Raw genomic sequence first — 25,368 nt, 5'->3', positions numbered from 1 at the left:
TGCAGACGTAGATGACTTGCATGTTTCCTGAAACTGACACTAAGGGCATTGTGTTCCTTAATCAGTCTGAGTAGCCATGTGCTGCGCTTAAGGACACCTGCCTGACATGCAGTGATGACTCTGAGATGACACTCTGCTAGCATGTACAGCCGTGCCCTTTTCTTTTGTGTCATGTCGGCTCTGTAAGTTGATATTTGCTCAGGTCATGTCCCTAGGCACCTTTGTTATGTACATGGTTAACACCCTCCACTTAGGACTTCTATGACTTCTTTTCCTCTGTTTGTTTAACTCTCAGTTTGATTTAAAGAACGACCTGGAGCATTTAACAATGAAAGCAATTTTTCAGTAGAGGAAAATATATTGTTCAGTTCATACAGGTTAGGTTGGTTTTATCTGTTTGATTGCTCAAAGCAGGGTTAATTGTTCTGCCAGACATTTGTGGTTCTCCACAAAGAGCAAACAAACACAAAATAAGTACATATCATTTTGCATTTTATTCATTTAACAAAATAATATTTTGCAAGACATTTTTGATTCATCACAAGGAGCATTCTAGAAAAATATGTTGCCAGACAGTGTTTTTTTTTTTTTTTGTGCATTCACAGGATATCCTGGTCACGTTTGATGTAGCTTCTGCTCAGTCGCTGCTAAAATCTGAAAGGTTCGATTCATAGCTTTCTCACATAAGGTGTTTTCTGTCTCAGACCTGAAACTAAATCATGTGTCTGCAGATGCAATTTCTATTGATGCATGAAACCTGCAGTGGAGTGTTTTTTCAAGCTTACTGATCAGTTTGCCTTAGTGATGAGGTTTGTTTTGCAGGTGTATAGGTAGCTCAGTAGGGTCAGCTCTCTGAATGACAGCAGATACTGTGAGCTTCAGTGAATAGACAGGAGAGATCCCACACATTACCCCCTCTGACACTTACACAATTATGATGCCCTTTATTCCAGTTACAACTCCCACGCTCCCTATCACATGCACTCTTACACACTTTGTCCAGCAAAAAATGTCATGGACAATAAGGATTCTTCCTTCACTGTGTTTCAAGAGAAGATCAGAGCTCCTTCATATATTAACACTGCAAATGTGATGGTGATGGCATATGATGACCCCGCTTGGATGTTGTGTAGATGCATTTGCAGTCAAACACACGCAATATTTCTGAAAGAGCCTAAAGTCAACATTTAAACTTGTCTCCATTGTTTTGCCCCATTGTTCCAAAAGGCCACTTTCTCTGCTTTGGATGTGAGGAAGGGAGGGAGAATGATATATTTAGCAGCTCACAGTCCTCTGGTCACAAATACAGGAATTCCTGAGAGATTTTGGTTGTGTGCACCAAGGGATTAAAGTTATTGGGAGAAAAATTAAGAAAGCGGATGCTACAAAAATATACATTGTCTCCTTACTTGTCAGTGTTAATAAATAATATCAGATCTATGGATTGATTGTGGAATGGCAGAGGATTCGTTTTCAAAAGTGGATGTGTAAATCTGGATTATTGACCAATGGTAGATGGAGGAGGGACTGTAAGTGTTTGGGAAAACCTCTCTGAAAACTGTCATTATTTTGCAGTACTGTTTGGTGCCACTAGAGGCACACAAATGACACACTTAAATTAACAGCACCAAGCAGGCTGCATTTTCTTTATGCACAGTATAAATTATTATTATTTTTTTTTACAAATTTTTCCTTCTGTGGTTGAATTATGGCATGTGCTTTTGGATAATCTCACACAATTGATCATTGTCTCTGGTCTACACCACACAATACAAAACAGAGAAATTTGAAGAAGTGAACGTGACTGTTGCATGAGCGATTGCACAGACCATGAGATAACACTTCTCTTCACAGAACACTATAGGATGTCACAGTGGCTCTTTCTCTTTGCCTAAAGAAAGTTTGTTTCCAAATTTGTAATCTCTCCTCATCTCTGCAAACTCTGCAACAAAAAATAAACTGTGAGTGTATTACAACGGATGTTTCAACTACGTCTCTGATTATGTAGTAAAATGGGGCCAGAGTTGGTAAACTTGCTTCATTTCCATGACTCCTTTCCAAAAAAACGTTTGATTTGTGTACACATTGGTCACTGAAAATCTTGATTTATTTTATTTTATATATTTTAGTGAAAATAGGTGTTAATAAATATTACTGTTTAATATGTTATTACTTATATACTCTAACATTTGAGCATATACATTAAGATAATTAAATATCATTATTCTTTGGCTAATTTGGCCAGAAGAAAAGGATGGAAAAACATGCCAACCTTAATTTTAAGTGGATTTTACCTGTTGCAGTAGTCATTTTAATTGTAATTAGCAACACTGGATGAAATCGCTTCTCTTTTTTTTTGTGTCACCACATACCGCAAGACGCAACAGAATAAATGCAGAATTTCCTTTCTGCAGATTCTGTCTTTCATAACAAGCTGTCTCATTTGAGAAGATTTCTGAACTTTCCGTCCATTGAGCTTGTTCATGCCAGGCAGTTGTAGTGTGTGGGCCAGGCAGAAGTTAATTTGTTTGCTAAGCGCCCAGATAAATTCTTCTTCCTCTCCGCTCAGGCTTAATGTTTGTGTGTTCATGTGTGCACGAGTCAGTCTCTTTCTGCTCAATGAGACATAGAGCTGCCATGCTGCTGCCCCAGGGATCTCCATGAATAAATGATCTCGCTTTTTCATTCGTATTCTTTCGTCCCAGAAAAGAAGAGAGAAACTCACTTTGCGTGTATTACGGGGGATGCAGCTAGAAGCTAAAAATACCTCCGACAGAATCTTTGTTGCTAAGGCTTGCTCAGCAACTGAACTGGATGTCACTCCCCCTAGAAAACCCCTCCAAGAGAACGGTTTCTTTCTGTCACTGGAAATGATGGAATATTTAGTGTCACGTGCCCCAGCTTCATTCCTTCCCATTATATATACCCATTACTATTTCTACCCATAAGAGTGAATGTGTGACCCTACCAAGGATTTCGTCATATCAGTCCTCATTTTTAGATATTTGGAGGATGATACGTTTTTTTTTTTTTTTAATTGATCAGTAAGAGCAGTTATATTATGAATTATTACCGCAGTTTTAAATAACTGTGATTTTATTTTTTATGTGTGACCTTGGACCACAAAATCATTCATAAGGGTAAATGCTAATATCAGACAATATGTGGTTGACATACAATTATTTGAAAAAATAGAATCTAAGGGTGCAAAAAAAATCTAAATATTGATAAAATCGCCTTTAAAGTTGTCCAAGTGAAGCCCTTAGCAATGCACATTACTAAGCGAAAATGAAGTTTTGATATATTTATGGTAGAAAATTAAAAAAATATATTCATGAAACATGATTTTTACTTAATATCCTGATGATTTTTGATATAAAAGAAAAGTCTATTAATTTTGATGTAGGATTGTTGGCTGTTGCTACAGATATACCTACTTATGCTACTTATGACTGGTTTTGTTATCCATACACACACACACACACACACACACACACACACACTGTTCAATTCACAAAAAAAGAGAGAATAAATAGCACAGACTTTGGATTCGACTGCATGTGAACATTAAAATGATTGGTGTTTCTCCCTGTTGTTTATTGATAAATCTTTTTGGATCGGTAGTGCACTCCTCAGAGGCCAAAATGTCTTTGCATAGACTCTAGTCTGGTCTCGATCAACCTGGATTTGTTTAAAGAAGTCTCAAGAGGCATTCAACTGTTACTGTCATCCTGTACACATAGAGAAAGACAGAGACATTGATATCTATCGCACTCATTGAGTGACATTGCACCCTGGAATTGAATAAATAATAGTAGTATTGTTCAGACATAAATATCAGCATATTATAAATCCTGTTGATTTATATTGTTTATATATACCACCGTTCAAAAGTTTGTGGTTAGTAAGATGCATCACAGTTTAGCACTGTTTTCAACAGGGATAATTAAGAGATGTTTCTTGAGCAGCAAAACAGCATATTTATTTCTGATTTCTGAAGGCAGTTTCTCCATCATACAAGCATTATACATCACATAACAGCTTCTTGTGAAGGGCAGATAACTGCTTATCTTGATAACGTAAGTGTCTACAGTCTTGCCAGCAATCAGTCCTCTCTTCCTCCCTGAGAGATGTTCTGCTCTCTCTACACTCAATAACAGTGGTTAATAAAAAAGAAAAAAACAATTATACGGTGGAACTATCTCAGAGGAATTTCAAAAAGGAACGATCACAGAAAAATCAGCTATTTGAGAGTTCAACCAGTTCGACTAATTCAGCACCTTCACCTTCATCAGTTCATCTGTGAAGTTTGGTCATGGTAAATGCTTATAATGTCAGCATCAGCTTTTCCGCAGTGATGATGTTGATGACCTTTTCCTCCACAGCTCATTAATACCGCACAAGTTTGAGCCTGTTTATACTGTTTGATATAAAGATGCCTCATCTAATCTTGAGCTCACAGTTTTTTATCTTGGTTTTAGAGTGTCACAAAAGAGGAAGAGGAAGAAAAGCCAACATCCCTCACAGAAGAAGAGATTAAAGCTAAAATAGATGACTACAACTCCAAAGTGACGGAGAATGGAATGAAATTAGTGAGTACTGCTTTGTCAACAAAGCATTTGCACTCAGTGTTGTAATTTGAGCATTTTACAGTGAGAAATGACCTGACTGAAGTTGCTTTGTTATCTTCCAGGGCTCAGATGGCACATACACTGGTTTCATAAAGGTTCACTTGAAGTTGCGCAGGCCCGTGACTGTATTTTCTGTGGATGGGAAGTCGCCAGGACCCTGTTCCTCTTCTGATAGTTCAGATGAACGCACATCCTTTTACTTGCCCAACGATGCCGTTAAACAGCTACACATTAGCAGTACCACCACGGTCAGCGAGGTCATTCAGGGCCTGCTGAAGAAGTTCATGGTACAGGATAACCCACGCAAGTTTGCCCTCTACAGCCTGACCCGTCGAGACAGCCAGGGTAAGCCTTCAGCTGAAGATGAAATATACTTGAGTATTGTATTGTACTTCTGCCATGTGTAATATTAAGGAATTGTTTGCTTGACTTTTCAGATCTTTTCCAGAAGTTGCCGTTATCAGATTGCCCGCTCTACTTGAGGCTGTTAGCAGGTCCGGATCTAGAGAACTTGTCTTTTGTACTCAAAGAAAATGAGACTGGCGAGGTGGAGGTGAGCTTTTCTGTTCGGTCTAAAAGTTATATTTTTTAGTTATATTTGCGCAACACCATAAATATGATCTAGTATTTTCATAATTTAATGACACACACACAGTTAAAATTTAGTAAAAAAAATATGCACGCACACACATACATAGTTTAAATAAATAAAAATGTTATTTTTCACGTTGTGTGGACCAATTGATGGTAAAACCTGAAGTTTTTGGCATTGTTACACTGAAAGTGTAACAATGCAAACAGGTTTTCTGTTTAGGGTTAGGGGATAGAAAATATTTTTTGATCAGTATAAAAGTTTCTATGAAAAGTCCCAACAATTCACAAAAACAAACGTGTGTGTGTGTGTGTGTGTGTATATTTGTTTTTACTTTTTTCATCTGCTCTATCATTACGAATATAATAAAAACTGTACAATTACAGTTTGAATCAATTTAGATTTAATCACACAATTTACAATGCATTCAAGGTACACATTTACATTTATCTTTTTTAAAGTTTTTTACTTTTCCTGGTAATCGAAACCTTGACCTTGGAATTTTTTTTTTGCTTTATCATAATGAAAATAAAAGCACTTTTAGCTATGAGTTTTTTTAATTTTATTTTTCATGATAATGTTATGTCATCCTTTGTTTCCACTGAAACTCTACAAAACAAAATTAATGTTCTGATAAACAAATCGACGTAAGCCATAATTAACCTAACACATGCAAACTAAACATAGGTTTAATAAACAGTTCTATTTCAGTCAAATAGCCTGCCTTTGCTTATATAGTGCTCCATCTTTTTTCAGTGGCATGCATTTTCAGTCCCCGAGCTGCAGAACTTCCTGATCATCCTGGAGAAGGAGGAGAAGGAGCGCATGCGGCAGGTGGAGCAGCGTTACGCTGCCTACAGGGAGAAGTTGCTACGGGCTCTGGGCCACGTCAAGAGCAAACCGGGCTAATGTAGGACAACACATCTCCTTCACCCCACTGAGCCATCCCTGGGCCAGCCTGGAGAACCAGTAGCCCAACAGACGAACTCAAAACCTCCACTCAGGACTTTGTACAAGCTCTCAGCATGCTTCTGTGACCTTTAACCCCCAAAGACGGGCAAAGGGATCGAGACATGACTAAGACGAAGAGGAGGTTAGAACTAAAGATTAGTACTTCAAGAGTAATCCTTCTCTCCAGAAATGGCACACTGTTGAAAGCCCAGGAATAGGTTTCTGGCAGTCATGCTTTTTGATATGAATGGGTTTAGTTTCATTTTTTCTCATTGTTTTTACATTGACCCTGTCTGTTTGTGTTTTTACATGCTGCTGCTATTGCTGCTACTGCAAGTGTTACTTAAAGCATGACTTTCCCTTTGGTCTCTCTGCTTGTGTCTACCGCATGTTCTCTATCAGGGAATATCTATATGAAAGAACGGAGTAAAAAGAGCATTTCCTGTCCAAAAAGGAAGTGGGGAGACTTAAGTTATAGAAAATAAGATGCCTGCGAAATATCAGAGGGCAAATAGTAACCTTGTCCACATATCAAAAATTACACAGTTCATAAACAATTGTAACATGCTACTGTAAAAAAAAAAAAAAAAAAAGAATTAAACAGTTTATACTGGAGATTGTCTTAATATAACTATAAATGTACTGTATTACTGATAATGTTTCACCCTACAGCTCAATACTTCATCCCACTGAGTCAGAATATCTCTTTCTTTCTTTTGAAATGATCGAAATGGCTGTACATCTCTGTCATGAAGCACACTAGCCACTATATCTATAAAAAAAAGTGTTTGAATGGATTTGGGCTGCTTGAGCATCTTCAGACGCAAACATTTTGAGCTCCTCTGGACCCACGTCGACTGCTACTCTCTAGAAAAAGACTGTTCGGGTATCCCATGACAGCTTTTAGAAATGCTCAGCACTGACAGATATCCTCAGTCTCTCAAGTGCGCCACCAGTACTTAATGTGCAGGGAGCATCATTGGACGTGAGGATTGTGGGCTGTGGTTATCTGGTAAGCTTTCTGAATCTCTTCAGCTTTTAGCACATACAGTAATACACAAGGTCATGTTAGATTAGAGGGCATCTCCTACCACTCTGAAAAGCTCTGCAGATCCAAACCACAAGCATCTCAATCTGTATTACACCAAAGGAAAAGAGAATAAGCACCCTGTATTGTAATTACAAAATAAAGTTGTTGTTTTTTTTTTAAAGAGCTTTCCAGTCTGTGGTCCGCCTGTGGGTTTTTTTTGCTTTGATTTTATCGTGCGTCTAATGAATTTTGGAGGCGCGTGTAAATTAAATTGGTCTGTGATACTGAGGGAATTATTATTTTTTTTTTGAAAAGCATTCAAAAGTACGGAAATGGTTTTCCATATTGGTCAGGAATAACTGTGAACCCACAATTTGATTTTCCAGGCACTGATATTTCATTTCTCTTCTCCATTAAAAGCACATATAAGTCTCAATCTCTCAAATAACCAAACAGGACATCTTTAGCAAGCAGATTTATCATGGCAAAGGTTATAATTTGGAGTGGTATGTTTGTAGAGGCACTTTAAAAGTCATACATTTCCATTTGGATCACTCTGCCCATGTGTTTGGCCTGTATAGTTTGATCTTGTATGGGTACAGATCCTGCTGGTCTGGAAGTATCTCTTTTACTCTAAGCAAGTGGCAGGGCCTTGTATGTTTGCTCAGGATGCCATGTTCCTGCTGGCAGTGCCTTGAGTCTCGGTGTAGCTTATCTTGACTGTGTACTGTAAATATGCTCTAGATGTCCTTCCCTATAACTCCATGTTGAGAGAGTTCACACACATTCAGTGGCAGTAGCCAGGTGCTTTCAATGTCGATCTATTTAGTCCATGTGGGACTTTTTGGGACTAGTGTTTAAAATGTTAAAGTGTGTGTGTGTGTGTGTGTGTGTGTGTGTGTGTGTGTGTGTGTGTGTGTGTGTGTGTGTGTGTGTGTGTGTGTGTGTGTGTGTGTGTGTGTGTGTGTGTGTGTGTGTGTGTGTGTGTGTGTGTGTGTGTGTGTGGATTTGTTTGTGGATTTGTTTGTTTAATTTATTTTTTGGTTTAGTTTTCCAGTGTGTATGAACTTGAATATGTGGACAGATCAGTACTATTGGGCAAACTTTTATTTATGTTTGTTTGTTTGTTTATTTCGGGGGAGAGGGTAGGGGGGGGTATCAGATGTTTAAAATGTCTAGTAAGCTGTAAATATACTGAAGAATGAAATAAAAGGTCATCCTAAGATGGTGATGAGTCTCTTTTATTTACACTGAACTTAATGGAGCAACTGGGGTTATGAACAAATCTGTAGTTTAAATAAAAAATAAATGTAATTTTAGGAATAATATTTTTGTAAATAAAACAAGGATCATTGGAGTATGTTTTACAAGTCTTTCTACCTAAAAAAAAGCCATGTTTTATTCAATGTGGTAGTTGCTGATTTGTTTTAAATTAGTTATGAAATTTACTAACAATTTAACTAGCAACTAACAAGTGAAAATACATGAAAATTGTTTCTACTGTACATCAGTTTTTTTATTCAATGTCCCAACAATTCTATATATATATATATATATATGGGGGCAATTACTTTGTGTAATATTATAATTTGTTTGATGATCTGAATCCTAAAGTGTGACAAACTATAAACAAAGCTAAAAAGGGTGAAAATGTAATATCATGCTCCTAATCTGATTTTTACTTTTAATAAAATATACATTTATTTTGTAATAATGTATGCATTTCAGTTTAAATTATTATTTTAATATTTTAAAATTATATTTATTTTCTATTTATAATAATTGAAACTACAAAATTATGAGTAACTCAAGTTAGTTGCCTCATTTATATGTCTGTGTGTGTGTGTGTGTGTGTGTGTGTGTGTGTGTGTGTTTTATTAAAAATAATGTAATGGAAAATATTAAATTCTTTATCACAAACTTTTACTTGCTATCTTGTTTTATGTGACCGATTTATTTATTTATATTAATATAGAAAATAGAACCGTTTCAATAGTTTCAATACCAGTGTAGCATCAAGGTTGCACAAGTCATAAACAACCAGAAGAGGGAACCATAATCATGTAGTTTAAATGCAAACACATCTTGCTCCTGGTGCAAAAGATGTCCGTCCAAAGATTATTTGTAGAGAGGTATAGTTATAGAACTTGTAATCTGTTATACTGTGCATATTAAACTATGTATTTATATGGTACTGTGGTACTGTGTAGCAGTACAACTACAGCAAGGCGCAAGCACTATATTTACACAACTACTCCGTTGTATCTAGAACAAATATGAAAAGCCAAGGACAATGCTTTATGCATGTTTGTGTACACATGGCAGTTTATAAGAAAAACATGCTACTTCCAAACTCAGTTTGAACCGACTCCGCACTTTAAATAAACACTCAGTAAAATCCAGCTGCAGGTTCAACAGCATGCCCATACTTGGAAAAGTACTCTCAGAAACATTTTAAGTCCCCACAAAAAGATAGCAGTTGTGAGTGTCCATCATAATGTTAAAGAGCCCTGATGTGAGTGCTCACACCCATTCAGTCTGCCACTGAGAGGTCAGCCTGAAAACAATGTCAATATGTCATCTAAAGACAAATATAGACAGGTTTCAGCTTCCCCTAAGACTGACTGCTAAGAATAGCATACTATGGCTGCGTTCCTGTTGTAAGCACACCAAATATATCTTGACATGTCTCACCATATCACCCCTGTCACCCCTGCATGTGCTCTTCTGCCTGTGTTGATCTATATCTGGGCTGTAAAGAGTTTGACAACAACACCAGATTTGCCAAGGCAATTTAGGATATGCAGCACAGCTTGGGTCACACTAGGATTGTTGTATTTTGATATTTTCCATATTTATCTTGCAATAAATCTTGCAACTTTGTTTTGGATATTGCTGTTTAAATTGTGCCATCTATGTAACTTCATACTTAAAATGTCAAATTGTCAACAAAAATTCTTCCATTTACACTGATTAAAAGTTTGCTATTCAGTGATGCCATCATCATTTTTGAATACAGAGTCACAGTTGGTCTTCTTTTTTACATAAATTTGCATAGAGTTTTTTTTTTCTATCTCTATATTGGCCATTTTAAACTGCAAAGTGGACACAATGGACAAAGATACCGCATAATAGCTATTATCACCCTTTGCATCTGTATGTGAGTTTGTATCTTTTTTAGTTATTTAATAATTTAATTACAGTTTAATTGTGTTACCGGAATGCAAATATAAACGTAAAAATGCAATGCAAAAAAAGTACAAGTGTATAAAACCAACTGAAAATAGTGTCAGTCCATTAAAAGTATCTATCAACATTGTATTTAATAATAATATTATACACTCCAATAATCATTTTGTTTTACATATACCAGTCACTCCAGTATTGCTCGAAATTGTGAAGAAGAAAAAAATAATGAAATAAAATAGAGAAAAATATATTTTTTTCAGTCAGACCATTTCATTTAATGTATACAACCTCGTTAATGATATTAATAAAATCAGTTTTTCTGTTTTTCCATGGCTCTTTAAACATTTATATGCCCTTAAAATAAAAGTTTTTTTTCTCGTAAAAGTCTCGTATATGACTAGCTGTAAAAACAATAATAATAATTAAAAATAAATTTAATTTCCTCTTTCAATTTTCTGCCAGTCTAAAAAAATATGCTCGTAAATAAAATATAAATGAAAAATGATGTAATCGTCATTGCTGAAATGACGCAATTTACATTTATATTCACGTTCAAGTTTTGTTTTGTTTATGTCTTGATTTAAACTCCCTTTCTAGTAAACAGCCCCATTTTGGCTCAACACCACTTCCTTCTTAGCCCAACTGCCCTGAAACTAAAGGAAGTTTGAGCCAGAATGGTGTTGTTTTGGCCGCGCCCCGGGCAGGCCCCCTGTTTGATGACGTCGCGCTGGGAGAAGCTGAAGACGCTCTTAGCAACAAGCTAAGAAACCACTGATCTATACACCACCATTACGAGACGGAACGCGCATTCAAAACACTCAGACGATTCGCGAGAACACTTGTTTGACATATCGAAAGTGTTTGGAAGGGATTGTGAGTTCATTTGACCTGCTTGTTTTTGTAATGAAAGCAAGGTAGGCTTATACTATCTGGAAAAGAGGAGACGCTAGCCTGAGCCTTAGCTGCCTGCTGGACCGTGTGCTCGCGCTGGGATGACTCTTCTGTTCAAACCAACATCACAATATTTAAGAGAGGGGAAGAGTTGAGGTGGTCGACATCCGTTTAATGTTTGGACTCAACCTCATTGTGCTTCAGGGAGACAGTTTGTCATGACGCTTTTGTTTCCTCTGCAACTTTGAGTCTTCATCATCATCATCATCATCATCGTTATTATCGAGGACGACCGCTTCTCACCACCATTATTTGGTTTCGTCTGATGCATTTGTGAATTTATTCACGTCTAGCTCCATTACCAATGGGTTCAGACCTTCTTGCTGGAAATACAGATACCTCTATTACACTACTTCTCTAGACTTGCACTACATGTGGTCAAATTGATAAGCCTCGTGAAAAAGGGCTTAAAGGGGATCATGCATGTACCCTGCAACACTGTGAAATCGTCTATCTACCCTATGAGCATTTGACAAGCTTCCCCTAGGTTATGAGACTCTGTTGATAGTTTAATAATATAATAAGAAGGACACTGCATTGTTGTTTTGGATGGATCTTGCTTTAGTGAAAACATTTTTCGGAGGAAAAATAAATATTTGATGTTGACTGCATGCAGCCATGATATTGAGCAGAAAACCAGATGGCCCCATAACTGGAGGTAATTATATCCATATGAAATGTAATATCTAGCTCTGTGTTTGCTGTGGCTGGTCTTGGTTCCCTTGGCATGTGAAGACTATTTGAAGACAGCCGATTAACTGTTATTAATGCACTGTTCATGTTAATAATTATTTGTTAATGTACTAAAGTAAGCAAATGTAAACACTCTTCACAATTTTTTTTTAATTTTTATTTTTTTATTCCATCTTATAAAGCAGTTGTATGTATGTCAACTTTGGAAATTCATTGGACAGTGAGAACAATAGTCCCTTCAGGCCATATTATGTACATATTGACAGTTTATTCAATTGACATCTCATTAAGTGATAGTAATGCGGTCTGAATGCTTAATAGGTATATAGTATTTGAGGGTTTGTGTAGTTGTGCATATATCAAAATACCAATATTGTTTAGTTTTTATAATGTTTTGAACCCTTCATTGCTCATTTCATTAACCATGTAGTAATACTACCTACTGGATTTATTATTTTAAAGGGATTCTCCTCCAAAAAATGAAAGTTCTTTCATTATTTACTCACCCTCATGTTCTTCCAACCTTTGATTTATCTCATATGTGTTAACACAAAAGAAAATGTTTGTAAAATAAGTCTTTTTTTATTTTATTTTATTTTTGTATTATTATCTGTACAAGCTAATGGGGTTTAAAACATCATTATTCTTTCATTGTACAGAAAAATAAACATTATTCAAAATATCTCCATTTGTGTTCCACAGAAGAACTAAAGTCATGCAGGTCACACTCATTTTTGGACAGAATTTGCCTTAGGTCATTAAGACATTTTAACAACATAAGTCAGAGTTGTGGAAACTCCTGAAACTGAACTGAGTCATGAAGCTTGGTTTAATATAGACACCTGCTGTGTAATGTGCTCAGGGAACTGTCTGTTGTCTGGCGCACCTGCATCTTGGTTACATACCTCTCTAAGGGGATTTGTGTTTTTCAGATGGGAACATTGTATTTTTTCTTTTCTTTTTCTCCTTATATTTGTGTAATAGAAATCCTCATTTATGTAATGGTGGTGTATTAGATGATGATGGTGAGGCGAGTGTATTAATATTTTGCTTGTGGATTCTCATTTTCACTCTTTCTTTATAGCTCGCCACGGGGACAGTCTGTATGACTCCTACATGCGCACCGATCACATTGTGAACCAGGACGCTGATGTGAATGGGCAGAGTCCCTCTGGACTGCCCCCTCTCCCCAAACACACTGTAAGTCCTGACTTCCTTTTCCCACAAATTCTCTCACCGGATTCTTTCAGCGAGCACTAGATGAAAATATTTGCATGAACAGTTCTAAACCTGATTCAGTTATAAAGAGCAGCTTGAAAATGTCTCTTGTATATTAGTTTTTCAATCTCTGATCTTTGAGCTTAATATGTTGAAACATTTTTTCACCCCCTAAGCATATGCTCTGCTGCCACTTGTGCATTTTGGAATGTCACATATTTAAACAAGCCTTCTTTATTGATTCTGATCTGGTTACATCTGCAGCACAACAAGTCTGTTTATTGTTCCTCACAGCATGTGTGTCACATCTTTCAATAAATAAATAAACCATGATTTAATAAAATTTCTGTTTTTATGGTGAGCAAATACACTAAAATAATATCAGGTGTTATGAGCTGAACAGATTAAGCCTTTCAGTGAGGTCCATGTAGCTTACAGTAATGACACGCCAACGTGGGACCGGAGATGATAAAGGATATGATAATCCGATTCTCCACTGTACTATTATGCAATAAGTAATTCTGCGTATAAGTTGGACCTGGGGACATTATTTTCAGTTATGAGAATAAAATCACTTTTTTGCATGCTAATATACTGGTCTTCTGTGATCATAAGGACAATTTAATTGTTTTTTTACACTCAGTGAATAATTAAATAGCAATCAGTCTTTCATAAATGTTAAGTAAACAATCTGGGAGGGACGACTTTGATTTTCTGGCATTCGGGTTACAAGTAATCATCACAGCTTCCAGTAGTTCCAATCATTCAATAAGCCACTGACATTACAGATTTTATTTAGGTCATGCACTCCTTGTATAGTCAACCAAGCTCTTTTTGTTGTGATTGAACAGCTGATGCATTTGGCTGTGTAGAATCCTTCAATTCCCAACACACTGGTTTCTATTTTTGTCTCACTTCTTGGAGCTGCTTTCCATGCCCCCTCCCCCTCTAAAATCAATTGGCACAGTTTACTAGGCACCTTATAATTGTATCAGCCTGACCTAATTTTTCGTCCTTTGTTTCTTCTCTCTTTTTTTATCTTGTGCTATATGCAGAGCCAAACAGGCAATGTCTTAGCCTCAACTATAAATCTTTGATCGTGGAATCTTAAATGGGAATGGGACTTGGAGCAGTTATGGTAAATTAAACATCCTGAATGTGAAAGATGGTTCCTCTGTTCCCGTTCACTTAGGAAAGCCCACTGTGACTGGCCTAAGCAACCGCTATTTATGACATGTTTATTTTGCAAGGCAAAAGTTCAGTGCATATTTAATGGTATATTTGGGTCTAGTGGCAATTCTTTAACCATGGTGAGAATTCTTTCCAAGCGCTGTGCTAAAAGTGTGTATAGAAACTGTTATGGTGAGGTCAAACACAAATTTCCTCATCCCTTTTTTTCTAGTCTACTGAAATGCAGTTAGTTCTATATTTAAATTGCATTTCTGTTATGTTTTGAAACATTCAGCATGTTAGCAAGTCTTAACAATTAGACTCTTGCCTTTACATTTTTTTTCTGTATCTCATGTATGAAAGTAACGTCCTGTTCCACCAGTTTTCAGTTCACGTTCCAGTCAGACTGCAAATATTGTGTCTGGCATTCTCTGTCGCCACAATTATCACTCATGCATCAAACCCCTCCACTAGTCTTATGTTATTCCCAGGGTTACTCTGCAGCTGATCAATTCTGCACGTTTGCACTATTGATTGTTTAACACTGGTCTGATAAAACCTCAGAGTTGCAGTACATTTATTTTCCAGTTCTGCACAGAAGCTAGAAGCAATAAAAGAAAGCCTTCCTTTGATTTTGAACATCCATTCAGCTGAAAATAATGTTGACTTTGGTCAACCTCATTTTTGTGTTGTACGACTTGATGTAGCTGTTTGACAAACTGTTAAATATCTCTTTCCTTTTGAAGGGCGTGAATAAGCCTACAATGAAGGATCACCAAGCAATCCGCGGAGGACAGGTGAAGGTGAAATATGTTTACGAGGACACCTACAACCGCAAACTTAATGGTGTGAGCCAACACAATGCCACAAGCCAGGTACCAGCTAAGCCCCAACCTGCTATCTCCAAAGAGAGAAGCGTGGACAGCAACAGCTCTGTCAAGTCCTCGGAGAGCTCAACAAAAGTCACAAAGCTGGGCAGCCCAATGACCCCTGAACAAGCTCTCAAGCAATACCGGCAGCAACTGACTACCTTGGAGCAGCAGGAGATCCACAACTATCCTGAGATCCATTTCCTGGGACCAAATGCCAAGAAAAGGCAGGCAGTAGCCGGGGGCACCAACAACAGTGGATATGATGACGACCAGGGAGGATACATCCACGTACCACATGACCACCTTGCCTATCGCTACGAGTTCCTCAAGGTGATCGGCAAAGGTAGTTTCGGACAAGTGGCGAAGGTTTATGACCACAAGTTACAGCAGCACCTTGCTTTGAAGATGGTGCGAAATGAGAAGCGCTTCCATCGGCAAGCTGCTGAGGAGATCCGAATTCTGGAGCACCTGAAAAAGCAAGACAAGACAGGCAGCATGAATTTAGTCCACATGTTGGAAAATTTCACCTTCCGCAATCACATATGTATGACTTTTGAACTGCTTAGCATGAACCTGTACGAGCTCATCAAACGCAACAAGTTTCAGGGTTTCAGTCTCCCGCTGGTACGCAAGTTTGCACACTCTATTCTCCAATGCCTGGAAGCTCTCCATCGCCATAAAATCATCCACTGTGACCTGAAACCAGAGAATATCTTACTGAAGCAGCAAGGCAGGAGTGGGATCAAGGTCATTGACTTTGGCTCCAGCTGTTTCGATCACCAGCGTGTCTACACGTACATCCAATCCCGCTTCTACCGTGCGCCTGAAGTCATCTTGGGATTGCGATATGGTATGCCTATAGACATGTGGAGCTTTGGTTGCATTCTGGCAGAGCTGCTTACCGGATACCCTCTGTTTCCTGGTGAAGATGAAGGTGACCAGCTGGCCTGCATGATGGAGCTACTAGGTATGCCACCTCAGAAACTGCTGGAACAAGCCAAGCGTGCCAAGAACTTTATCAGCTCCAAAGGCCACCCACGCTACTGTACGGTCAGCACACTTAGCAATGGCACCGTAGTCCTCAATGGGAGCCGTTCTCGCAGAGGAAAAATGCGAGGTCCCCCAGGAAGCAAGGAGTGGGGGGCGGCCCTCAAAGGGTGTGATGATCCCACGTTCATTGACTTTCTGAAGAAGTGTCTGGATTGGGACTCTAGTTCTCGGATGACACCAGTTCAGGCCTTAAGACACCCCTGGCTCTACAAGAGATTGGCCAAGCCTGCACCTGGTGGAGAGAAGTCCACAGCACCCAAACGGATCACTGAGCACAGCACCTCTTTCCCTACTATCATCTCCAAGGTACCCCCTGTCATGGGCTCAACCAACAACAAACTGCGGACCACCATGATAGGTGACTCCACTGGAACTATACCTTTTCGCACAGTGCTGCCAAAGCTTGTTTCATAGAGATTCCTTAGCTTTTCAGGGATAAAGACTTGTAGCAGTTTTAGAAGTGGATTTTTTTCCCCCATTTGTTTTGGTTGGTTTTTCTAAATGAGTGTCAAAACTTTCAGAGTTTCAATTTTTAATGAAGTTTAACAAGCAAAAACAATTTTATACAACGATAATGTGTTTTTATCAAATGGCCTTCAGTGTGTAAAATGCAAAGTTGACATCAGGGCTGTTTTATTTACACCTTGGTCTTGAATTTGACTGCTGGGTGAAATTTTGATGTTGACTGCTCATCCTGTCCTTTCTGAAGTTTACACTACTTCTGCTCAGACAAACCTACATCTTTTATATCTTTAAGGGCTGTTTTGCTAATATTGTTTTCAAGGGCTTAGAGTGGATTCAGTTTTAGGTCAAACATCTGACTCTAATCTTTATTTAAAACCATTTTAAAATGTCTAGTTGGTGGTTTAAAGCCTATGTTATCATCTTAAAAATTATCTTGATCTAATTTAGATGAGCACATTTCTTATTTAACAGTGTCCTTTCCCAGTCACCCGTATCCCAGTGTGAGGACAAAGTCTGTTTATTATTTGAGAAGCTATTGCTTTGGATAAGTTACCCTAGAACAAGATGAAGAAAGTTATATTTGCTTGTAAGTGGTAGAGTAATGCAGGTCACAGTGCTTTGTGATTGCCATGCCCATTCCTGGCATGTATTGGTAGAGATGGGCACTATTTCACAAGTGTTGTATAGAAACGTGTTTTTATCAGTGCTGTTTTGAAAGATATTAGTCAGGTTTCACTTGAAAGCAACAGGCAGTGTCACGTGTTTGTACATGGTAGTATGCATTTCCTCTAAGCTGCTGTTGGGGGAAGGGAATTGTTAGCTATATTTTCAATAACAGTGTGCTGTTTGCAATGAGAGATGAGATAGCTAGGTTAAGGACTTCATAAGCGTATTCAAAATACTAGCTAAAAAATGGTTGAAGATACATCCTTTGACCTATGAACCTCTCCCGTCCAGTCATTTTTAAAGTTTAGTTTTTAGTAACTATTCTTGCCATACATACTATATATATATATATAACAACATGACTAAAGATAGTCCCCCTCCCCCAGAGCTTAGCATCAGTACATAGAGTGGTTAATTACCAGTGACTGGTTGATAGTGTAGTCTGATATATCTCTTCATAGTGGCCTACCATCTTGTTCCCTTTCACTCTAGGTTAACAAGAGAATCTTGTTTTTTATACAGCCGAGCACGCAGCACATTCACCCACCCACCCACAATGGCGCTGGTCAAAGTCTGCATTTTGAGAATTTGTCCATGTGAACCCACTATCAGGACAAACAATATATGCATTTGGTTGTTGGTAAGGTTGTTGTATGATCTAACGTAAGCATGTTTTTTTTGACACTGCCTCACTCCTTTCTATCTGTGAATTGAACACATAATGTTTAGAAGCTGATTGTTGCTAGGTAAGACACTAATCTTTTAAAGGAGTGTGAAAATGAATGGCGCTTAACCCACTAGCCCTGACAGGTGTGTGCAAAGCATCTGTGTGCTACCTGGACCAAGTGGATACCAGGCAAGTAGTTGTGAAAGTCCTCTTAATTGGAAAAACAACATTCTCTTCACGCCTCTTTCTCAGGTTTTAACCTTTATTTGGGGTTTAATAGACATTTATATATGATTCCACACACCTAGTGGGTGTAAAGATGGTGATGTTTTGGCTCTCAATAAAGCTGGGTTTCAAAAAAGCTTTATAGCTTTAGAGATGATGGTGCTCAAATTAGCTTATAGACTCCAAACATCTATGGTGTCTTTGTCCATTCGTAATACTTTTTGGGTTCATACGTGGTCTCCTGCAAAGTTTCAGTTGTTCTGCGTATTCTTGGAATACATCAGGGAAAAGTGTCCAGGCAAAAGTGTTTGTAGTGTTGTTTTTCTACCTCTTTCTTGCTTGTGAAATCCATCTTGTATGATGTAGAGAGATCTCTACCACACAAATAACAGCATCCCGCTCCACATCTTTATACTGAATTTTTCACCGAAGCACCCGTTCAGTTATCTGTCCCTTTGTTGTTTGTCTCAATGCGTGCACCCCTCAGTTTGGGGGGGAATCTAGTCTTGTGCCTTTAACTGAACACACTTGACTAAATCAACGCTAAGCACGGGATGACTAATGTTTCTCTTCCAGCTTTAATAGAATTTTTTTTTTGTATTGCTTTTGTTTCACCCTTTTATAGAGTTTTTACTGTTACTCGTGTTTTAAAGAGAAGTGAAAGAGATGATGTAATTTTCCTTCTAACTTTGTCTCTTGGCTGTTGGCTATGTGGTTCAGAGCATGATAATCACAGAACGCATGAAAATAAGTGATAAAGTAAAACAGGAGTAAATGACAAGATTTAAATAATGACAAAGTGTGTTTAAGCAACCAAATGAGCTTGTATTAGTTTCTTTTCTAAAAAAAAATAAAATATTACCAGCCTTTTGTTTGAAATTTGTCTTTTTCTTTTGTGTGTTTGTGTGTGTGTGTGTGTGTGTGTGTGTATTTGTAACATTCAAAGGTTAGTATCTCAAAAATGAGAATTTTTGTCTTTCCTTATTTAAGGTGGCATAAATTGAAAAACTCACCTTATCTACTTTGTAAATCTATGTAATAGATGAATCTTTCATCCATGTATTTTATGAGTTTTATTTTTGTTCAATCAAAATGGTTCAATATGCCGGATTTTCTTCACGTACATCTTGGATGTACGTGAAGAAGTACATGGTCTAGTGCTACTTCAGTTTCAGTGCAACTTTAAACTATTTTAACTATTTAAAAAACTTTTTTTTTTAACTGGCAAACTTTACTCAACAAATCGGCAGGCTCCTCAACACACCCATGACATACAACACTATGTAGGAATGTGCACTAAAACACCATTACAATTCGTATGAACATTAATTGCATACTTATGTTATTATTCATGACACAAGTATGCAAAACATCTAGAAGCCATAATTGGTCTTTGTATGCAAATTTTAACTGTCTTGATCAAAAAAATTCGAGAGGTGCTTTGTACAGGTCCATTGTTATAATACTCTTGGAGTCAGACTCATGTAAACAAGCCTGGCCTCATTTTAAATACTGATGTGATAAACAACAGATCACCTTCTAAACCGTGTAACAAATGGGAGCATCACCTGCATTTCTAACTACATATCTGAATAGTATATTCATGCACGAGATGAAATCAAATCAGGCAGCTCATGCATGGTAATCTAATTCATGTGGATTTGGTTATGCTGTTTTCAGCTGCTTTAAGGAACCTAATGTTTTGTCTTGTCCTTGTATTCACTTTTCCAGTCTTTATAAAACTGAAATTCTAGATTTAAATGGCAGTATTGGCTTGGTTAAATTTTCAAATTTGATAGATTATCCCTGACTCAAAAGTAGGTCATAAGACAAAGTGATTTGAAAAAACAACCGGATACTTGAAAACAGTAACAGGAGGTCTGGATATATTCAGAATTAGACATTGTTTCTCGATGAGGCAATATATGAATATGTGTTTGCTAGACTGTGATCTCCAGCCTCACCGAAACTTGTTGAAACTACCCTGAGGAGGCGAATGGGTTGGTTGGTATTTACATATGGTGAGCTCATAAAAATACCACACTATTTACATGGTAAAAACAGATGTGTCCTTTATAGGAACAACAGGGAAAATTATTTAATCATTTTATGTACCAGTATCCCACTTAGTCATCATTATAATTTGTCATTTAGGTGATTTTGAGGATCTTGGCGCATTTTTAATAGCAAAAATATCCAAATCAATGCAATCACCGTGCACTACCAGGAGATATCAGATCATACGCAAAATATTTCCCCAAACATGTAATATTATGAATTCAAGAGAACTTCAAGAGAACTTTTTCTTTCCACCCACTTCTGATTATCCTGAATTAGCTTTGAAACATGTTGTTTGCCTAACTTCATGAAAGCAGACCTATTTTTTGTTGATCTTCTAATGAAATGAAATTAAAGAGCTTTGAGTTTCATCTTATGCTATGTGTAGGTTTATCAGCTTAAGCTAGCCTGCATTCAGCTGTTCTAATATTGTTTTGGTTAGTTATGTTTTTTCTTCATTACCAAAGGCTAATTCAGAGTATGCATTGTGCACCAGTGTCTCATTTGATAACCATTCTCATTTGAAAAGTAGTCTGAGAGATGTATTTTTATGTTGAAACAATTCAATAAGATGTTACTCAGATGATGCGTATGTTATGTAAGCTAAAGTTGCTGTTAGCCTTAGCACATGTAGCATGTGCTAAAGCTAACAACAACATATCTTGTCTGATTTCTCTCACCATAAACATTTCAAAGTAGAACTAAAATGCTCATGTTATATCTAACATGGTACTACCCTTTGAAATTTTGCATATGTCAATTAACTGAGACACGTGACATGCATTTGGGATTAATCAGAGCACTTGTGTGACTATAAAATCCTGTCAGGGGCAAGTCATGACCATCTCTTAACCAGTCTTCAACATGTCTAAACAGGCTCAGAACAACAGTGCGTCAAGGTAGCCACTCATTTCTCATCAATCTCATTGAGATTTAGGGACAACAAGGTTGATTTAGCCTCAGAGAACTGTCCTGCTAGAACAGAGCAGATTAAGTCAATCCCATTAAGGATCCAACACACTGAACATATGACCCATATGGACTGGCTCAGCCCGAATGGTCCAAGTAGTTGCATCCTTCCTTCCTCCCTTCACCCTTTGTGTCAGGGACAGTCTTCCAGCCTGAGGATTTTACAAAGTCTTAGTCCTGTAGCCATATGGAGCCTTCAGGGGGGATTGTAAACCAGCCATTGTAAAGAGAGTGTGACAGTTCATTAACGTTACTGAGGAGGAAAAACAAGCTAAGGGGCTATACACACAACATGTGTTTTTGTATTTAAATCTAGTATAATGAAAAAAATAATACAAGAGATCTTGATATATGTTTTTTTTTATTGAGCTATGTGTTCTTAGAAGGCTGTCTTATCCACCTTTTTCCTAACAAACCTACTGAGTTTTAAATTATGGGAGACAATTCAGGTTCAGGGAAGTTCCACTCAAAGAGACTGCAACAAATAATTTCAAATCATTAGATTGTGCTACAAAAAAATCCTCATGCTTCATTTTGACTTAATGGGATGTACATTTTCAGAAGTCAGGGGAATAACGTTAAGTCTGGTGTATTAATGTATAAAACAATATCTATAATAGGTCTTTTCATGTAGAAACATTTGTTTACTCTGGAATGATTTCATGAAACCATCCTGCAAAATCAAAATGAAAAAATTGGAGCAACACAGCTGTTAAAATACAGGGACTTCAGCTCAATTCAATGAACGATAACCTAAAAAAAAAACATCCTTTTTGTTCATTCATATTGTCGTCACGCGCTTCATGCTTTTGCATGCACTGCTTTCAGAGAATGTTATTAGCTTTGGTTTCAAAATCACACGATCCTGTGCTTGATTTACTGAATACAAGCACAAGACTGCACCTATATAGTTCTTATAAAGGCATTTAATGAGGAAGATATTTTTATTTTTTCCCCCTGACATTTATCTCATTCTAATGTGAGCTAGTTTTATATTGCCCATTTCGAAGCCCACCATTGCGACAGTTAGTTCAGGATTTATACGCTTGTTAACTTGAGGTGATCTAATGAACAGGGCATTTGCATCAGTGATAAAATACAAGCACGCATTACTGTGTGCCCACCTGGATCTGAGTAATAGTCATATTGACGTCTTTCATGTTGAAATGCGTCAGGGCAAAGTGAGTCACTGATTTATCAAAGTTTTCACACTGTTTTTTGTGAACTACTTTCCCATAAAAATGCTCCTGTAAAACACGACCCTGTCCTTATTGTGACAGTTGTTGTGAGAATCGACCACACAGGTCTAATTTGGCTGGTAAAACTGTGGCCTTTATGGAAGGATGTTAACGCTGAACAACAGGCCTGGGAAGTCTTAACTTTAGAAAAAAACTCTTGTTAAAAAGTCTCAGGATTGATGATCTTGCTAAATATTAATCATTCATCTGTGGTATGTGCTACCGGACAAAAAATGCATGTGTCTGCATATGCCCTCATTGCACTCCTTTGTTTCCATTCTGATAATGTTTTGAGTTTCTGTATTGGGTGGGAGGAATACTTTATTAAAGCTCAGCAATCTTGCACCTCCCTGCCCCCCTCACAAAGGCACTCATGCAATTGCAGTCTAACACATGTCCATACAAGCCACGCACAGGTCCCCACAACTGTGGTGGCAAACAGTTTTAAAAGGTGGGGCTGCATTTTAGGAACATTTGTCCCACAACCCGAACATTCCACATTCCATCACAACAGCCAAAGCCACAGAAGCAGGAGCACTGCTTGTGGGTCAGGATGGGCCGATTACTGGCACACAGATGCGGAAGAAGCAGCAATACTTATGATGAGGGTGGCCTACTTATATTACCCCAGCAACAGTTCAGATGTATGAATCTCATAAGAACATGGCTATATTTTACCCATACAACATAAAAAAAAAAAAAAAAAACTTTTTATAAGTTTTAGTATAACCACCTAATTTGTAGTACTTATGACTAAAATGCAAAAAAAAAAAAAAAAATCCCTATTATTATTATTGAATGAAATACGATTACTTAATTGTGAGGAAAATGTCACATATCTGTAATATTTAGCTTGTCATTTCTGAAACATTTTCACTACAAGAGTTGTATAAACTCTTAAAAATAAAGGTGCTTTACAATGCCATAGCAGAACCTCTAACATCTTCTAAACCTCTATATCTTCTAAAATGAACTTTTTAAAAAAAAAATTGCTCATCTGAACTATATATATATATATATATATGGTGCTCCTGTAGCTCAATTGGTAGAGCATTGCACTGTCAAGTGCAAGGTTGGGTGGTTCAATTCCCTAGGAACACATGATAGATATAAAAGAAAAAAAATAATTGATAGCCTGGATGCACTGTAAGCTAAATGCATTAATTTAATTTAATATATATATATATATATATATATATATATATATATATATATATATATATATATATATATATATATATATATATATTCAGGTTTATTTCTATTAACACAATACATTTGTAAAAGAATGTGCTTTTAGATAATAACACTGCAAGCCTGAAGGTATTCTTTATCTTATCAATGTTTTTTTCTTTTCTGGATGAACTTCCTCATTCATCTGTGTCTTACCTTTGTCTCATTTCTTTTTCTATGACTCCTATGCTTTGTCTCTGTCTGTTATCTGTGTTTTGCTGATTTGTTTGTGGCTGAGCTCAGCAGGCCTCAGACAGCACTGAAATAGCCCATGACCCCACAGTCTGCCTGGAGAGCAACAAATGAGAGTATGCTCCTCTTTGGGAGTGTCCTGAGGAGCGTCTGCCTGGGAACCCTATATTCTGTGCCCCATTATGACAACTTATTTCAAAGGGAAGAATTTTTTTTAAATATATAAAGACCCTCAAAAAATAAAAATAAAAATAAATAAATAAAAACCTTTACATTTTTTTGTCTTGTTTTTTCTCTCTAATCTGACAGTGTTGCCTGTCTTTAAAGAGGTCACAAAACCAACATCACTGTCCTGTGATGCAACTCTCTCAAGTAGCCCTCTATATACTGCCATCGTAATGCTGATGTTTAAATAGCCAGGCAGGAGACATCAACACCAACTGACTCCATGCTAGGGCAAGCTATCTTTGTCATCATGGCAACAATCTGACCCAAGATATGTTTATATGAAGTTTTTTTTATTTTATTTTTCTATTTATGTTTTTTTGTTTATGTTATATAGGGTAACATAAAAACACAGTATTGGACACCAGGCTTATATGGGGAAGGGAGTATTGACAGCAGCACAAGCAATGAATTATAGCTGACCTTTTAATGCACACAGACATAGTGACTACAGTATATACTGCTGTTTACAAAAGAGAAAAAACTTTTGGATTGCTGCCCCTGTGCAGGAAAGGTTTTGTTCTAAAGCAGTGCTATGAAAATTGCTGTTAGCGTGAGTGGCCTACTTTCCCCCCGGGCAACCTTCTTGTTCAGAGGTGTGCTCCATAAAGATGTAATTGGTGTAAGAGTCTTGTGCAGTTTATGCAGTGCCTTCACGCAAATCATTTTATTGCAAAATACACTTAATGATGTGCACAGTGTTGGATATTGTCAGTAATATTCATGTGTCCAAAAGCTGTTAGTATGATTTCCAAATTATGTGACGGTGTTTGAGTAAAAGTGTAAAGTGAATTACCTTTATGACGCATTTTAAACCATCCCAGTTATATGCAGAAACTGAATCTGTGTAAGAATATGATTTAACTGTGCCACATATAGAGACATCAACTTACAAAACACAACAAGGGCCATAATCAACAAATAGATTTGTGATTTAAAATTTGGTTTTGAGTAGAAAAATAAACACCAGACCTTGCAAGTAAATGTCACTAATTAAATACATAAATAGACCTGCAAAAGGTGTCACAGTTTAAACTGATCATGTCTCTGTTTTTAATTCACATGCACTTTGCACTTTTTGCA

The 25,368-nt window shown here is 37.2% G+C and overlaps 3 protein-coding genes across 10 annotated transcripts in view; all 3 read left to right on the top strand.

The window, feature by feature from the left end:
* LOC132126098 (ras association domain-containing protein 5-like) overlaps positions 1 to 6,270 on the top strand; it is a 36,311-nt gene extending 30,041 nt beyond the window's left edge. For 3 of the 4 annotated variants that reach the window (XM_059537143.1, XM_059537146.1, XM_059537144.1), the window contains 4 exons: positions 4,482 to 4,592; positions 4,694 to 4,976; positions 5,069 to 5,184; positions 5,980 to 6,270. In XM_059537143.1, coding sequence (XP_059393126.1) covers positions 4,482 to 4,592; positions 4,694 to 4,976; positions 5,069 to 5,184; positions 5,980 to 6,132 — 663 coding nt within the window. In that variant the 3' untranslated portion in view covers positions 6,133 to 6,270. Of the gene's footprint in view, positions 1 to 118; positions 144 to 4,481; positions 4,593 to 4,693; positions 4,977 to 5,068; positions 5,185 to 5,979 lie in introns of those variants that run through there. The other variant, XM_059537147.1, reaches the window with a different exon arrangement.
* The window catches only part of LOC132126551 (SLIT-ROBO Rho GTPase-activating protein 2), a 293,384-nt gene that overhangs the window by 153,062 nt on the left and 114,954 nt on the right, over positions 1 to 25,368 (top strand). The gene's annotated exons all lie outside the window — the stretch shown is intronic.
* Positions 11,084 to 19,249, top strand: LOC132126750 (dual specificity tyrosine-phosphorylation-regulated kinase 2-like). Its single transcript, XM_059538220.1, has 3 exons — positions 11,084 to 12,002; positions 13,122 to 13,237; positions 15,172 to 19,249. Exons 1-3 carry the CDS (start codon positions 11,963 to 11,965, stop codon positions 16,759 to 16,761), a joined length of 1,746 nt encoding a protein of 581 aa, XP_059394203.1. The 5' UTR covers positions 11,084 to 11,962; the 3' UTR covers positions 16,762 to 19,249.

The sequence above is a fragment of the Carassius carassius genome, chromosome 44 (assembly GCF_963082965.1).
Source record: "Carassius carassius chromosome 44, fCarCar2.1, whole genome shotgun sequence".
In the NCBI taxonomy this organism is placed as follows: Eukaryota; Metazoa; Chordata; class Actinopteri; order Cypriniformes; family Cyprinidae; genus Carassius; species Carassius carassius.
This window is presented reverse-complemented; position numbering and strand designations above follow the sequence as displayed.